At 35.0% G+C, this 18,709-nt stretch overlaps 1 protein-coding gene across 1 annotated transcript in view; it reads right to left on the bottom strand.

The window, feature by feature from the left end:
* Positions 1-530: 530 nt before the first annotated feature.
* Positions 531-18,709, bottom strand: part of LOC126978647 (meiosis-specific coiled-coil domain-containing protein MEIOC-like) — a 28,233-nt gene continuing 10,054 nt past the window's right edge. Inside the window, exons 5-10 of the mRNA XM_050827638.1 lie at positions 15,339-15,561; positions 13,541-13,728; positions 12,194-12,312; positions 8,731-8,852; positions 6,369-6,455; positions 531-4,533 (exon numbers count right to left, since the gene is read on the bottom strand). Of these exons, the coding sequence (XP_050683595.1) occupies positions 4,360-4,533; positions 6,369-6,455; positions 8,731-8,852; positions 12,194-12,312; positions 13,541-13,728; positions 15,339-15,561 (913 nt within the window). The 3' untranslated portion in view covers positions 531-4,359. The remainder of the gene's footprint in view (positions 4,534-6,368; positions 6,456-8,730; positions 8,853-12,193; positions 12,313-13,540; positions 13,729-15,338; positions 15,562-18,709) is intronic.

The raw sequence follows: 18,709 nt of genomic DNA, 5'->3' as shown, positions 1-18,709 counted from the left end.
CCGCGATTACGAGGGAAGTGTAGAGCCGCCTTTAAATAAATATTATAACACTTCATTGTACTAACATTTCAACTGATTGGAAGTAAACGGGACCGGTCATAAATAGCTTATAGCTGCGGTAACGTTTCTTATTACTATGTAGAAATCACATTAACCTTACGTATACTTAAAGGTCAATATGCCTTGAACTTAACGTTACTTTTGAGTAAAGTAAATAATAACATTCCACGAGCTAGTAAAAAGAAAAATTATTTTATAATTATATCACAAGTGGTCGCCCGCAGGTTGGAAACCGTTATACTACTATCATTCATTTTATTCTCACGATATTTAATTTTGTTATTATATGTAATAAATTTAATATAAAATTCTTTGGTATCAATCAATGTCTATTCTTGTGTAATATAGTATGACATAGTCATGAAAAACGTAAATATTAAACTATTTAAATGCATTGGTAGAACATAATATTATGTATAATTTAAGCTTTCTTCAGTTATTCGGTATCAGGAATGTTTAGACAAATAATAAGTGATGTTGTTGATGGTTTTCATGGGTTAAAATCACAGTTAATAATTACCGACGCTTATACCCTAAAGAATTCTGTAGTTTGCAAGTATCTACCACGTACTAGGGGCTTTTCTTATGTGTAGCCAGACTATATTCCTGAAAGATATAATGTGTAAAAACGTAAGCACGTTCAGATGCTTGAAAACAGATAAATCTCTTTACTAGCTCGTATCAATAGAATTATAATATTACTCAAAAAAATCTTATAATATTTTAAATAATAAAATTAGAAAAAAGAACACAACTAGGTAAAACTATTTTGGTCCTTCAAGCCGGATGTTTGAAGGCCCAAATTGATAGCTAATATTTGCAGTGTAAAAAAAGGCAGTCAAAAATTAAGTAACGTCAAGTTCTACGGCTTTAAAACTCAGTAACATATATACCACATATGCCTTATATAATAAAAACTTTTAGGCCAGTGGTTCTAAGTATAATAGACTATATATTTAGAATTATATTTACCAATATTACATAAAATTTGGACATAGCGCTTTTAACAAGCTCCTTTGTCTAAATTGGCATATTGCGTTGCCAATGTAGAATACATTAAAAATTTCAGCACTCAAATCTATATTGGGCAGATAAAATAATTTAAGCAACAGCGTAGTGTTGTAAAATGCATGCATTTCAATACGGCAAAAAGCACTAATATTAATAAATATAATGAAAATAATAATAAATAAAGTAAATATTACAACTAAGGATAAATTCATTTGACGAATAACTATTCGTTTGTCAAATTGATTAGTGTTAATAAAATATGCTTCACCAAAACGAATGGAGAATAATAATATATTTTTAAACATCTTCACTTAAAGCTAATAAGAACTTAACAGATAACTAATATTTTGGTTTTAGTACCGCATTAGCTGGCGGATAAATACTTGTGCACCAAATAGCACTTATTTACTAAAAGCCTTTCAGAGGCGAGTTTTCCGACAATCACCATAATTTTTGTTAATCGCTTGAGAACAGATATAGAGCTAGTCTCTACGTATCGGAGCAGGTATATTGTTACGCCAGATAAATTTGACAATAATCACTCAATTCCATTAAATTAACGAATAAACAATGCTTATAAAAATAATTTGTCTAGCAAATTCAAATTTTAGCTTAGCGCGATTAGGGCGTCCGATGCGATATCGGTTCGAAGTGTACCTAAGAATACTACTACAGGGTAAAAAAATATTTTTGTTGAATACATACATAGGGTAAAGGCCTAACATTCAAAGCTGTGAAGGAGTACTTTATGATCAAGTAGAAGCGAAATACGTGGCGGAAATTCGCAGAAAATACGTTCTATATTTACATAATCAAAGTAACAATATATTAATTTGTGAAAATATTAAATAATAGGAATAAGGAAATGAAACAAAGCATTCACCTAAAGAACCGCCTTTTAGTTCGTCTGAGTAGAAAGGACTAACTAATAAGGAGAACAAACAAGCACCTACTTGCATGGTTACCCAAGCTCTCTAACAATTACAACAATTACAGACGAAGATATGGCAAATTTTCCTCGTGTTTCGCTACGACTGAGCAACAAGTTGTGTCTTTTAGATGGAATTACTACTTGTCAGGATACCTTCGCAGACTTTTACCAAATTACCTTTTTAATAAAGAGTAATTTGAAATATCTAGGCCAAGAAGTCATAATCCATAAGTCAAGTTGACATCTATTATGTCACCAACACGTCAATGTCAGGTAAATTGAAGATATTACAAAAACGTCAATCTGAGAGAAGTGTATGACGTACGTGACACACTTTTGACTAGAACTAGCAGCAAAGCCCTCTTAGGCTTGGAAATCGATCGAAATCTTAAAATATCGAATTGAGGGCTATCATTTTGAAGCCTTAAAGATCGTAATGGCACGAGTTATGTATTCGATAGCGATAGATTTTCAGTCACGCAATTTCATAATTTCTAACAATATTAGTATTACAATACATAGTCCTCAACATTCAGAAATAAAATATCGACAATATAATAATATGAAGACTATTTTATCGTCACATCATAAAATAATTTTAATATTACTTTCGAGTATATTTATCAAATAATATGTACTATAACAATAATTAATAATGTGTACAGTACAGTGTAACAGATAAAACACACTGTTTCAAAATTTATCTAAATAAATAAAAATATTAAGGTGGTAGTATAACATACGTACTTTCGCTAAAGCAAGAAAAAAAATAAAAAAAAAACAACAACACACGTGAACACTTCATAAAGGTAATTCCATTATACATAATGAAAATATCTTTTTACACGTACTTTTCTATAAATAATTTAAATGCCACACTGTAATTTACACATTGCAAATTTCATAGCTGTCAATAAAATTAAATAGACGAAAAAAATTGTTACACACATCCTCAATACTTCTGGAGTTATTTACGTGTTCAATACCGTAATAATTGTGTCAATACTTAAAATAATATAATAAAGTATAAACTAATTAGAGTATGGTCGGTAAGTAGAGAGAATATCGGTCATTGACCTGTTGATGCTCCCTGTCTTGGTCGTTTGTGTACAGTTATCATGATGAGAGAACGAGATGATGTCTCACAGTGGCGGGCAACGGTTACAGAATATTAATAATGAGCTTAAAGATGTCTGTTAATGACATGAAAATTTAGAGGCCTCTTTTATACAGCGTGCGCTATAATGGCGACATTAAATAAATACGCAGTTGAACGTAACGTAGAACTACTTAACCGTAATCATAAAATAATATTCAAAAAAAATACATAATTCACCTAAATAAATCAATTTCCCATAATATCATTTTGTAACAACCTGTAAGAAATCTAGTAGCCGTGCGCTAGCGTAGGCTACTTCACAGCACCTACTTCGTGCCTTTCTTATGCGAACACGTTAGGATTATTATAATTTTGTTCCCTAAATATATAATTTGTTTGTTTGAAAAGTTCAAATTTTAATTTTTTTACTTTTAATTTTAATTTTTTTTTTTACAATTAAGGTTAGTGCTACCCGTGTGTTCATTTAATGTCGCCATTAAGGTGTCACGTTTTATACCCGACGATAGATTATAAATTAGCTTTTATTAAGAATATAAATATGAAAGGAATGAATCCGGGATAGTAGATAGTACGATAAAAACAGAAGATAACAAATCTCTCTTACTAACAACAATCCTCTCCCATTTGATCTCACGTAAAAAAAAAACAAATGACTTAATCAATAAGGTCATTTTCCGAAAATCTTACTGCTCCACGACCGTACTCTAGTTAAATTTTTAAATAAGTATAACATGTAGGTTAAATATAATATTGAGCGACATTAAAACGATTGAATCCGCTTCACATGGATACATAAAATTCATTAGAGATAATAATATAATTCGTCATTTTTGGTTCAATTTTGTCATTTACCAAAGTTAATTTTAATAGAAAACTGACAGTGAACTAACAAGAATATTTAAGCGAATTTGCCATAAAACCAATTATTACTAAGTCAAAATACTTGAAAAGAAAGGTTTTTATTGAATTTATAGAATATTGTCATCAAAAATATCTTAGAATTTCTTATTAAAGTGGAAAAATCTATTTTTTTAATTGCAGAACGAGATTTTGACCGACATTATCGTCACACACATATTATGAACAAAGTCGTATCGCAGCAGAAATCAACAAGGGCGTAGCGTAATGCGATACAATTCCAATAATATCGCTCTGCAAATGACACTCAGAGACTATTGATAAATTAAAAATAAGCCGCGGTTAATTCCTTCGTAGTCAGTTTTCTGTTCAAACCAATCTAGTGTATAGACCCGGTGGCAATGTAGTAGGGGTGCCTCACAAACCTGTTCTTGTACAAATCGTTTCGGTTGTGCGTGTTATTCTTGTGCCTGTAGTTGTGCGCACGACGATTCTTGTCCTTATCTGTCTGTTTATTCATCTTCTCTTCTGGTTTTGTTTCGTTCAGCTTCTCCTGAAACATGATGTTTTTTTTATAATTTGTTACGGTGCTGGTTGCAGCGACATGGCTGTAATTCCAACAGCGTATGGAAGTCCTGTTACGAAGGCGGTCAAGAAAGCTCTATCAAGACTAGATGGAGGCTCCTATGCACATGATGCCGGCTCGATTATGGGAACTACAACGGCACCTATTTCTGCCATGAAGCAGTAATGTGTAAACATTACTGTGTTTCGGTCTGAAGGGCGCCGTAGCTAGTTAAATTACTGGGCAACTGAGGCTTAACATCTTATGTCTCAAGGTGACGAACGCAGTTGTACTGCCGCTCAGAATGTTTGGGGTTTTCAAGAATCCTGAACGGCACTGCATTGTAATGGGCAGGGCGTATCAATTTCCATCAGCTGAGCGTCCTGCTCGTCTCGTCTCTTATTTTCATAAAGAAAAATAACAGTGGTAAAATTCATTTTGAAAAATAGCAAAATTTGTAGCTTCTTGTAGCTAATTAGTATTATATATAATATAAAAACTTCAAATCACAATATATTATTAATATCGATATTTAGAACATTGTTTTAATTGTGAGAGCGACCAGTGCTTGAAATATAATATAATAATATAACGAATACCTATGCTACAAGTTACCGGGCCCCCAAACACACACAAGTTACTAAAACTACTGTTTTGTTGCATGTAAAGCATGGTAAATCAGTGAAATCCTGGATCTTTAATTGGAGATGATCAAATTTATAATACTATTGTTACTGCTCATGCTTTTATTATAATTTTTTTTATAGTAATACCAATCATAACTGGAAATAGTCAACAAATAAGCCTTAATTTGTAACTTCATTGTTGCTAATTAGTTACTTAAAAGGCGATTTGCATTTGATTGCAAATGTCCTTAGCAAAAAATCTCGACTACCTAGAAAACCTACCATAGAAACACATTACAGTACATTAAAAATATAAAATATACAGTATGGAAACAGCTTATATGAAATAAATGTAGGTACATACTTGTTAGCATATTAGCTGACGATATACCAAAAATTAACGAAATCCGTGCAGAGGTTTTGTCAAAAAGTAGGCTTTTCATTTTGAACAAATTTAAACGTCCTGTAAGATTTGGGTGACTGGGTCAATGATTCAATGAACTTGAATATTTCAATATCATAAGGCGTTGCCACTTTGCCTAGCTGCCTTTGAATTGCGCCGCCCGCGGCCGTCAAAGAGATACACGTGCCGGCGGTGTCTCTTTGACTGCGGCGCTAATCAAAGACAAGGTCAACGTCGTCCGGCGTAGGGAAGGACATCTTCTGTCAATAATTAGCTTTCTAATCAAGGAGTTGTAATCGATAAACAATAAGCTGTGTAAGTCTATTTTGAAATGTCTGTCTGTTAAATCAATTTTTATTTATTCGCTAATTGTTAAGAGCTTGTTTACGAGAAGAGAACTAACACCCGATTTGGCGCTTGTGTGCTACGTTGTCGTTCCTCGGGGTCAAACTACGTTGTCGAAACAAACTGTTTTTTTTTATCGAATTAAATTTTGATATTTATTTTCTTTGAAATTTCAATTTTATAATTTAGAGAATTTAATTATTAATGTATTTTCATTTATTTCATATATGTGCAATCTATACTGTATATATATATAGAGGTGTGTGTCCCAATATTTCACTTTGCAGCTAAACCTGCACGTCGCAGACGCATAGTGTTTGTATGTCGCAATAGGTACAAGGCTCCAATCGTTGTAAGTTGTAAGTTGATAAGTAAAAGGTCAAAAATTACCCCTCGTATAATATAAAAGCCTATATACCTAGTAAAATATAAAAGAATCGAATACTCACATCTTTAGCGTCCGGTTTGTTTCCGTTGACGGGCGGCTCGTGGTGATGTCTGGGTGTTTGTTGGCCCGAATTCTGCGGCGATTCACCCTGTGCATTGTATATTTTAGTTAATTTTCGGTAAACAGGAAACTAAGACTATAAACTAATATTTTTTTTTTTGAAATTACGGGACGAGACGAGAAGGATTCTTTAAAAGCCCACAAATTCTGAGTGGCACTATAATTGTGCGTACCGTGCCGTACGTGCGCATTGTGTGTACCTTGAGACATAAGATGTTAAGTCTCATTTACCCAGTAATTTCACTAGCTACGGCGCCATTCAGATCGAAACAGTAATGTTTACACATTATTTTTTTTTACACAATAAGGGACGCAGCAGTACGTTCAGCTGTAATTGATACGCACTAACGCAAAACCCACGCATACCGATCAGTACCTAAAAGCAGATTCCCATTACCATCCGTCGCACTTGTCGTCTGATTTTTTTTTTTTTTTTTTTATTATTATTATTTTTTTTTATGAAAGTAAGGGACAAGACGAGCAGGACGTTCAGCTGATGGTACGCCCTGCCCATTACAATGCAGTGCCGCTCAGGATTCTAGAAAAACCCAAAAATTCTGAGCAACACCACAATTGCGCTCGTCACCTTGAGACATAAGATGTTAAGTCTCATTTGCCCAGTAATTTCACTAGCTATGGCGCCCTCCAGACCGAAACACAGTAATATTGCTTAGAACTGCTTCACGGCAGAATAAGGCGCCGTTGTGGTACCCATAATCTAGCCGGCTTCCTGTGCAAAGGAGACTCCCACTGATGTCGGTTGGTGCTTTTTGTCTACCAAACTCGCCTACTTTTTTCCTTCTTTTTATCTCTCATTAATTGAGCCACACATTCTGCAATACGATACTGAAATGAATTAAATATCACTTCGAATGTGTTCCATTGCATGTTCAACGTGAAATGAGTTTCAACTAGGATGTAAGTGTGCCGGATACTGTCATGTGTATACGTCTTCGAAATACAGACATGCAATTACGCAAATTGCATGCAAGTTTAACTTGCAAATGTATTCACTGCGTGCTTGTAACTTGTATGTAAGCTACTGATCTGTTTTACATACATGCGAATTCCGGCCTTAAGAGCAGAAATATGCCTATATATACGTCATAAATATTTTCACAAAGTTTGAAATACTGTGACAGACCAAGCATAGGGAATATGCTCCAACATTATAAAAAATACTTCTATACAAATTAAATAATATCTAAAATAACGTTTCTAGATTATCTTATTATACCCAGCGTAAAAATACCTATCCACCTTGAATATGATCATTGCCAATTAATAACACTACGACATGTGTACCTTCAAGAAGGGCGTACACCTTTCTAAAAAGTCGACAACGCTCCTCAGATTCCTCTAGTGTTGCAGGAGAATTTGGGCAGCAGTGATCACTTGACATCAGACAACCCGTACGCTCGTTTGTCGTTCAAAAATAGTTCATAATGAAGTAACTTGGGTTTATATTGATATACTGATTAAGTCACGACTTCTTTGATAAACATAGTAGTAGGTAATATAATAAATTTGTACAGCAAATGTGAAAATGTAACGTAGTTTCCAACCCAAATCAACTTTCCCGCGACACGCAACAAATTTGAATTTCATCCCCACCATCTGGATGTGTGGCGTTCTTTTACAGATCGGTTTTCAACTTTCTTCCACGTAATTACAAAGCTGTGGAATGAGCTTACTTGTGCGGTGTTTCCAGGACGATACATGCATACCTTCAAAAAATCGCGTACACCTTCCGGCAACGCTCCTGTGATTCCTCTGGCGTTTCAAGAGTATGTGGGCGGTGGTGATCACTTAATATCAGGTGACCCGTAAGCTCGTTTTTAATCCTCTTCCATAATAGTTATTTATGCAACTGTCGTGTAATAAAAGGTATTAAAACATGAATGTGGGACTAGAGAATGAGTGGTAATAGTATCACATGAGTGTTTTAATACCTAATTATCAACAGTTGCATACAAGACTTTATCTACACCCATAATATAAATCATCTATAAAAGATTCTGAAACAGTTAGCTTACTGCTGACATGAAAAAAGCCAGTTCAAGTAACCATAATATCATCTAAAAGAGTGTTATTATGAAAACGGATGACATGACGGATGAATGTTGTACTGAATTTCATTACAACACTTGTTTGGATGATGTAATGGTTATTAGGACATTGGGTGTTTTAATGTTGGCAGTAAGCTAACTGTTTCAGAATCTTTAATAGAGGACTTAAAGCATGGGTGTAGATAATAAATAGTTTAGATCGTTATCAAAGTTATTAATCCATTCAATAGTTACCGGCGCGGTGTGGTTGTGAGGAGCCAGCGCTACTGTGAGTGTCAGGTCACACCACATGGCGGCCCGTGCCCGGCGAGCACACACGCACAGCTGCTTAACAGCATCCGCTAGTTGTAGAATCGCTGTTAAAATATAAATTATTTATCATTCCTATATATCCTTTTAGGACCGGATTAAACTTTCCAAAATGGACCATCGATATATGAGGTTGTTTAGGCCAAATATGCCTAAAGGGTTTTTATAAATAGTGAAACAGTCACCGCATTAATTAATTTATTTATTAATTAATGAAATATTGTGGGTGCACAAAGAGTTGCACTAATTCCTTCTCTTTTCTACCTGCACCCTATCCGTCCCACTTACGGAGTAGCGCGAGCGCAGCTGATCGTTGCGTTCCGCGAGGAGTAATTACTTAGTATTGAACTTGTATTGATCAAGTATTGAACTTGTCAACGCCGTGATAACTCATTAATTCGTCTCCTTACATGTAATCTCGTGATCAAGTGTCTTGTGATCCCTAGTTTTACTATTATTAAATTCGGGAAGAAATACTGACCACTCAAAGAGAACGCCTACAAAATAAAGAGGGAAATTCGCGACCCTGCACGTGGTGGAAGAATCGCTGCTGCTCTGGTAAGTCCTCCTGTCTTCTTTCCTTACACCGGCTTCCTAATTAAAATTTTCACCTAGATCCAGCGCATACAGTGGTTTTAGGGTTTCTACCCCCCTGTGCCATGCTGTGCCTGCGGGACCCCATGGTTATGGAGATATTCATGGTTAATGTTTTAAGATTAGTATAGCGCTATTTAGTTAATAGAATGATTTTAATCAGATATTTTCTTTCCTTATCATTATCTCGTTTTACTTTATTATATTATTTTTTATTATTCTCGTTTCCGTATGAAACATATAATCTTTAATCTCATCTAGATTCTGTTATCTGAAGTATTAAAATAAATACTGGTTGTTGGTCATATATATTTATTTTCTAACTTAACCTAACCTACCTTTAGTTTCTGGAAAAGGATTTGGTTTTTAGATAAGTTTTAGGTTGGTATACCTATAATCTTTAATCTCATCTAGATTATGTTATCTGAAATATTACAATAAATACTGGTTCATATGTATTAAGGTTCTAACTTAACCTAACCTACCTTTAGTTTCTGACAAAAGATTTTATATGCTCAACTTTAATTAAACAGGGATCACGCTTTTAATATTATTATTATGTATGCACAGAATCATAAAATATTTATCATCGCAATCACTAACTGTCAAAGTCAAACTTCATAAAGAGGTTTATTATGAATAATTGAATCTTTAAAAATTCATTTCGTAAAGTAGACGTTTCCTCGCAAAATGCATACCACCATTGGATACCTGATTTTTTTGCAGATATAGTAGTAATCTTATTTTAACAAAAACATGGTAGTCAAACGTTGTAAGCTTACAGGAGTACGTAATTTGTATGAAAAGTAAAAAAAAATACGCTTTCTTTTAGTGAATACTATCTACAAAAAAAATATGTGCATTTAAATCGATGGTCCATGTTGGAAAGTTTATCCTAGGACAGTAAAAAGAGTGATACTACTAGGTAATGAAAGATGACATCAGTCTGGTTTGAACAAGTGTTTAGCTATCTATGTATCTATATATATATACTAAAAATGGTCTTTGATTGAGGCTCAATCACACCTCTGTCACTAATCGTATCGACATAAAACTACCAACATGCGAAATTTATCCAAGATGGTTTATGGCTAATTATTTTTTATTGTATTTATAATAAGGTGAATAAAATTTAATTTATTTCCTATTAAAATACGCCCAGCGAAGCGGGTGGGAACGGCTAGGTGTATTTATATTTTGAAATGGGTAACGAAATAAATCAATGCTGCTTAGTGACTTGTTGTAATAATCACACGATCTTCTTAAATATGTACATAAATAAATAAGAAAATGTACATTTAATGTAATAATATATATTACATTCCTTAGCGTATAGTTTATATTTCAACTATCGTCACATTAGCTTCTTTGTCACCAAACATGTTTTAACTTTAATGGTAATGCTAGGTTTGTTTGAACTATATACTATGTAATTATGCTTGTATATGACTGTTTGTTTCCTGAAATAAATAAATCATTGTAAAAATATCAACGGACACGGGATTCACATTATTACATCGCCTCAGATTTATTTCGTCGATCTATCGCATGTCGTATTATAGCCGGCTGCGGAGTAGAGGTGAAGTTTGAATAATTTATTTCAACTACTGTTTTCAAGCGTGGGTTAGAACCCCACCATTAAATTTTTTTTCATTAAATTATTATTTTATTTTATGTATAAGTAAAGCATAATATACATAAATTTGTTTTAGCTTTCGATTATTATGCTGACGTTAGTAAGTATGTTATTTTGTGAAAAATAGTTTCACTTGCATCGTAATTACATAAAACCACATACTTGATTTTATTAATTTCCGGCGAAGTTAACCAGGGGCTTCTCTGCAAACAAATGTGCACACGAAGGGTTCTGTGGGTATCATAGTACAATAGTAGCTTGCATGGCGGCCATTTTGAAATTCGCCATCTTGGTTTTAAATTAGACCGCGTCCACATATGAGGAGCGACGGCAAACGAATGCTATTGAACGAAAGAGAAGGAGGCGAGCGAGAGACAAGAGAGAACTCTAGTAGTACTAATGATGCTTGTAAGCCAACAAAAGACTTACTTACTCGGCTAGTAGGCATAAGAAGTTATGTTTGTTAGGTGGTGGTTTTCGTGTTTGTTAACACAAAAACATGTTTTATAAACAGATTAGGGGCGTGGCCTAACAGTTTTGTTAAATAAAACATCTAAACATGTTTACCGCGAGAAATGGATAACATCACCCGCATTCGCCTGCGGGGACGGAAATTAACGCAAATTTGCTAGCGTTCACTAAATGAAGACGTACCTATTATTCGTAGCTAGCGATAATTCTATTTGGTTTGTTTGTTATGGAGTGGAATAAAAAAATACTTTGGTTTTTATACAACTGATAACAGAAAGACCGCATCTTTGGGATGGTCCATTGGTGGATCATAAAAATAAATACAAAAAAGCTGGATGCACTTCGTCGGAACTCATTTTTGAAATGAAACAAAAACAGGTGCAGCGGATTAACTGTTTTGATAACATGATTTGTTAAAAAAATTGGCGCAGCAGACCCGGCTTTATGATCACCATAATTTCTATAAAAATCGCGTATATGCCTAATCTTATAGTTAAAGAAATAGTTTTTGCTTGATTGGCACTTGCACTCTTTTGTTTTGCTGTGTAAGGTATGCCTCTAGCCAAGAGCATGTGTAAATCCTCCATACTGTTAAAATGTGGCATTATACTTTTAAAGCATTTCCTATAATTTTGGAGTTTCCCAAAAGCCCCGACACAAGTCAATCATGTGTCACTCAATACTAACGGTCAGTGTGCGGATATCGATGCTGTGCCGGTGTAAGTTCCCGTCTCCTAGCGGCCTGAACACTCGCCACTGCATTACGCCACGCCAACATAGCGCCCTCTATCTCTGTATGTGGTGCACTGTAATACCCAAAATACATTCAGTACATAATATATAATTAGAATAATAACTTCATCTTGTTTAATAATAGAGAGGGGAAACAAGCCAGTGGTCCACCTGATGGAAAGTCAACCTCAGCTTGCACATCTCTATCATAGCAGAGGTTAGGAGATGAACTGTCAGCCTTTGAGATGGGAGTATGCTCTAGAGTTGAAAGTCCCCAAGTCGAATCGGGAATACTGAATAAAAACGCGCGGTTGTGAAATGCTTGCTGCTGGTATTGATTAACTTGAAGAACGCCAAACATTCCCTGTGATATACGAGTATGTGGTAGTAGATGTAGAGAGACCCTAGATCTCTAGGGAACGAAGATCGAAGAAAGAATCGGACATGACTTGATCGGTGATTCAACCCGCTGTTCGTTGTATGAAGAGGTTGGAGCACCTTAGTATAAGATCGACAGCAAATAACACAGAGCTGCTCGAATTGCTGGCGATCCAGCGTTTTGTGAACTGCTCCGTCACTTTTTACTGCCACTGAATTTCACTTTGGATATAATCCTCACTATCTCGATGACTCGTTCTTCCACAGTGTGGTGTTCAAGAAACACGCCCGTGTTTCTTGCGAGGACGATACGACATAGGTACTTTTTAGGAAGGCATGCTAAAAGACCAGTAAGACTCTTGTCATTCCTCTTGTGTTGCAGCAGAATGTGGGCGGCGGTGACCCGTACGCTCAGCGTAACGGAAACCGGTAGTGGGGAGTTCTGCTTTCACTTATCTGACCTATATTATCGCAAATTGAAAAATGATGGGCTATCTTGGATTATTTTACGCCCTATATTAGAATAATCTAGGTAAAAGTCCCTGGTATAGGGGTAGAAATTTAATAAACTAGTAAACTCGTAAATTATATTATATATATAGTAAACTAGTAAATTCGGCTAATTAGTAGTAAACTACTTTAAATCAGAATGCAAAACAGTTTACTATAAATAAAATAAAAAAACTTTAACACTAAATTATTTTTAAATGAACCAATTAAACAGACGTCCAGGAAATCGTAACTTTTTAAGTTCTTATAGATAATAATATGATACTATAATTTCATACACATAGCATAGTTAAATGGTAAATATACGTCTATGAAAGTGTAATATCCGGACGACCGAGCCTTGCTCGAAAGAATATACAAAACTTTTACAAAAAAATAACTAAAACACAGATATAACTACATTTTTTCACTCACATCTCTGACAAGTGCTTGATATCCTCTTTCCACGAGGTAGGGTCGAAGGTGGCCGGATCCAGGCCCTTGTCTTCCACGTGACGCTTCAGCACTGTGATCTTGCCGTCATCAGGTTTGTTCGGTCTCTTGTTCTGAGCGACACAAACGCTCGCGCGCAGCGTTTCCATTTTACCCATCAGTGTCAACACCTGCATAATATTACATAGAAGTTTATTTGTTTATTAAAGTACCCTCATCCTATACAATACAATTTTCTACATCTTCAGGAACAATTTTTTGTTACAATTATGGTAAATATAAAAATTATAAATAACACGCCCTAATTGCTTCTAAAAATAAAACTAATAAAATAGCTACAAACAAACATAAAAAAAAAATAACCGATTAATTAGAAAAAAGGAAAACAACTTACTTGACTAATGCCGATTGAGTACCTGCTTAAGTGCTTAACAATGCTTTTTTTTAAACCTGATCAACCCACTACCAAATATATCAAGGTCTGAATTATTAGTATCGTTTAAATTATTGTTTTCGCGAAGAATTCGAGCGAGAGGCGCCTGAATATAAATTTAATTAGATTTGAACGAGACGGTTCTCGTGTCCCAGTGTTTGTAACCAAACTCTTCGGAATCTTCTAAACCAATCTGTTTGAAAATTTGTGTGTATATCGGGTAGGTCTGAGCATCGGCCAACATTTATTTTTCATACCCCTAAATGATAAGGGGCACCCACCCCTAATTTATTTTTGACAGATTGTGTTTTTTTATTTTATTATGATTCAGCATTAAAAATAATCAATCGCATAAAATGATAGTTCGATAAATTTTATGTACGATATATTTGGTAGGTCTGAAAATCAGTCGCCATCTTTTCTTATACCCCAAAAATTTTAATTATTGAATTTATTTTTATTACTTTACATGGCTTTACAACGTTTGCCGGGTCAGCTAGCTATTATATATTTATAACGTTTTGTATGCGAGGTGTATATAAGAGCTTGTGGTTAGAATCGATATGACAAAAGGTAAACTTAAAAATGGCTTTGTTCAGTTCTGCCGATTCATGTTTAAGTGTTGTTACCCATAACAATAGGTGAGCGACTTTTAAATTATTGCACAAAAGTCGTTAAAATCAAACAATGTCTCCAAAAAATTATGTAAGTATTCGGGAATAATGTAGTCTAAAGCAATCGAAAATTTGTAATCAAAGTTTATGATTTAAAAATGAAACAAAAACGTATTTCTGAATGATTTGAAAATTAAATATGTAGTAATCAAATTATAACGTTTAATATCGTACTTGTGAAAACAGCTTTTACATTAACGCTTATTATAATTGCCAATTTATTAAAGTATTAAATTCGATATAGTATGTTATCCTTAAGAGATTGTGCCATCGTGGACTTTTGCGTAGACCTATATAAGATAGGTCCCAGACGTTTTTTTTTCCGACACCTCCAACAAATATCTAAAAACTTAACAAATATACTAAAATATTTCTCGAGAATCACGCTATACATTGGTGAAATCAGCATGAAAAATGGTGCAGTAGATTTTGTGTTTATCGCGAACAGACAGACAGACGCGGCGAAGGACTTTGTTTTCTAATATGTACCCCCTTATTCATAAAGGTCACTAACTTTAAACAGCCGCTTTGGAGTGTTTTTTCTCATTCTGACTTAGGTCAATAGAAGAAGACAGAGTGAGAATTACCAATGCTTTAAGTTAGCAGATTATTATGAATAAGGGGGGTAATGATTACATATATTACTATCACAAAAGTAATATCATCTATGTACCTTTGTATGTTCTCGGAGCATATCAACAGTGAGTCTATCGACCCTGGTGGGGCATGGTGGCAGCCTTGGCACAGGAATAGAGTTAGAAGACGACACAGCCCTCCCGGGGTAAGCCAGTGCCAGTCGAGCCTCAGTCCTCTTCCGTTCCCTCTCAAGCTGCTTCCACTGTTCGTAGCAAGCATCCAAACGGGCGTGCAGAATGCTTGATGATGTAATTGAATTTCTGAAAAGATGTTTAATGTTGGATACTTTCATAGTAAGTCCACAGAATATATAATAGTACAAGTACAGAAGCCACACTCTGCAAAATCATTTAAAGAAATAGCGACTCTTGCAGCCATACAATGAGGTGTAATTCAGATCGCACAGCTGCTATCTCAGCAGATACTCCATAGGGAGTGCCGCTTGCGCCTCTCTCTCCCCGAGAGAAGGTCGCCTTCGATGAAGGCTTAGAGGGCACCTGCCTAAAGCCAACTGCAGGTCGTGTTTAGTGGGTAGGCACCTAGGTTTTCACGTGAGTCCCACATAACCAACGCAGGCAACGCAAGCATTCACCACCTCCCTCCCGTCGTTATCCCGGAGGGTAGCCCTTTCCCTTTGTTTGCGTAATAACCTACATTTTTATTTACCTACAAATTGCCTCTCTTTCTATCGACTGACTCTTACCTATTCTGACGAGAATAGGGTTGTCTTCTTTACCCAAAACTGTGCCTACCTATAAGGTCATCTTTTAAAAATTGCTTAGTTTTTTCTATAGTCTAAATATGTAATCGTAATTGTAAAACAAAATTCTTTCTTTGTCAAACCTACATTAGCTGCAAGTAGTAATGTATGCGTTGGAAGATCACGATATAGTACATAATACCTACTTAGTATAGTAAATAAATAGCTACCTAGCAATTACAAGTTGTAATTTCATTATAATAATAATCACTTTGAATTAGAAGTGTGAAGTAGGTGAACAATACTCGCGCGTGCGTCACTGTTCGCTGTTGACTCCAGGGGTGGGACAGACGCCTTAAAGTGACGTTTTCAGAAGACTGTAGTGCCATCTGTTAGTTGGCACGAAAATGAAAGCTTTGTCAGCTGTCACTCGCTTTGAAACCTTTCAACTTTTCTTTAGTTGTGTCACTGCCCACTGGTCATAAAATGGCGGCTACTTCTAGCGTTTGCGCATGTATGTAGCTCTCGTGTTCCATTTTGCATATATACACTACTAAATCTATCTTTAATGTTCTATGTTGTGACAAAATACGCGCAATTTCAACATTTATTATAACAAAAATTTCAATACCTACATTAGAAAGTAGAGTTAGTTATTTAATTGCGTCACAACATTAAAAATGAATTTTATAATTTCGAGCTTATATATAGTTATTTTCGGGGCCAATCTCCAGGTGGCGCTAGTTTTCAAATAGACAGCTCATAATGCGTAGAGAGGGCTCTCTTTTCCCTATATATTATTATACTCTTTGGTTGAATCCCTACTAGCCAGGGGGGTGCAACTACCCTACATTGGCACATGAAAAAAAATTGCATTGAAAGTGCAGCCATCTATTCTACTAGGTACGCTGCAACTTCATTACGATGGTGATCATTTTACATACATGATAGATGGATAGATAGCGCAAGTGATAGCTCACTTAACTTACTTAAAAGAACACTTGACTATCGTGTTGTAATCATAGAATGGCTCTTCTTATATAAAGGTAACTTAATAAACGAATAAGAATTTCCAACCACACAATCAAAACAAACATCAGTATGCAATCAATACGGTCTACAGCAATAGTAAAAACTAAAAACATAATTAGCGCCATCTAGCGACGGTACGCTACGAGCGTAAAAATAACGCAGCGCCATCTCTTAGCCTGGGTACACTGATTTTACAAAATAAAAACATCAGTGGCACATCTATCTCAAGTATATGGTGTATTATCTATGCTACTGGCTAGCCTACTGTGTAAGAACCGCCGCGGGTACTTACGATTTCAATACCTACACAGGGAGTGAGAAAAACCTGGTATGTCCTATGGTATATTATATAAAGTGGAGCTTCCATGGCGACATTCAATGAACCCGTGCCGGGTAGGTCTACTAACCCTTGATTATATAAAAAAACCCTAAATAATAAATTTTGCATAGTACACTTCGGAACAAACTAGAAGTGTTTTAGTAGCCGCTAGCGTAGGCACTGACATCTGCATTACTGGTGAGGTGATTTAAATTGTGTTTAATTAATATATAAAATTATACAGGGTGTAAAACAACTACATCTTTAAAGTGGGGGGTTGCAATTGTACCACGGTCATTGAAAATATTCAAAATAAAAAATTATGCAATTCATATTAATTATGACGATTAGGATTATGCAATCGCGAGCGACGACTTACGAAGATAAACCCTTTAGGGGTTTTCGTTGTATTTAGATGTATCAATTTTATTGTATGCTTTGTTTTGAACAATAAATTAAAAAATATATATTATTTTTATTTTTTACAATAACAATGCTATGCAGTCCGTCTATGAATCATAGCTATCTAATTATCTGTATTAATAGTCCCTAGAATTATTTAAAAAAAAAAACAAAAAGCAAAAATGTATTTCGCCGTAACAGATAGCACTAGAAACACTGTACAAGTGATATTGAACCTTATTACATAGGAACTGTACATGGCATTACAATGCTGGCAAAAAAGTTTAAGTTCTTACACTAACTTTAAAAAAAAATTTCTGCAACTGCAGAACTTTCATGCTAAAATGTCAATAGCCATGATTCAGTTATAGGTCTTTATAGCTCTACGGAATCCTTTTGTATTCGGAAGTTGTCTGGTTTGTATAAAAATTTTTTTTGAAAATTTCACTTAATATTTATTTTATTTTTATGGAAAAGGAGGACAAACGAGCGTACGGGTCACCTGGTGTTAAGTGATCACCACCACCCACATTCTCTTGCAACACCAGAGGAATCACAGGTGCGTTGCCGGCCTTTAATGAAGGTATACGCGCTTTTTTTAAAGGTACCCATGTCGTATCGTCCTGGAAACACGGCACAAGGAAGTTCATTCGATCACAATTCTTGTAGTGCCACTCAAAATTTTTGGGATTTTTAAGAATCCTGAGCGGTACCGCATCGGCAATTGGCAGGGCGTATCATTTACCATCAGCTGAACGTGCTGTTCGTCTCCTTTATGTTCATAAAGAATGTAAGGCACATTAGCGAAATTTTTAGAGATTTTAGAAATTGTGATGGTTATAATGTTAACACCAGGCACAAACATAGACTTGTTATGCCTACTACTTGGTTCAATCGAGATAGTACAACAGGATCCTAGAAAAAAAACGTCCTAGTAAAGAATATATGCTGCGAA

This window comes from Leptidea sinapis, chromosome 3, assembly GCF_905404315.1.
Source record: "Leptidea sinapis chromosome 3, ilLepSina1.1, whole genome shotgun sequence".
Taxonomy (NCBI): domain Eukaryota; kingdom Metazoa; phylum Arthropoda; class Insecta; order Lepidoptera; family Pieridae; genus Leptidea; species Leptidea sinapis.
This window is presented reverse-complemented; position numbering and strand designations above follow the sequence as displayed.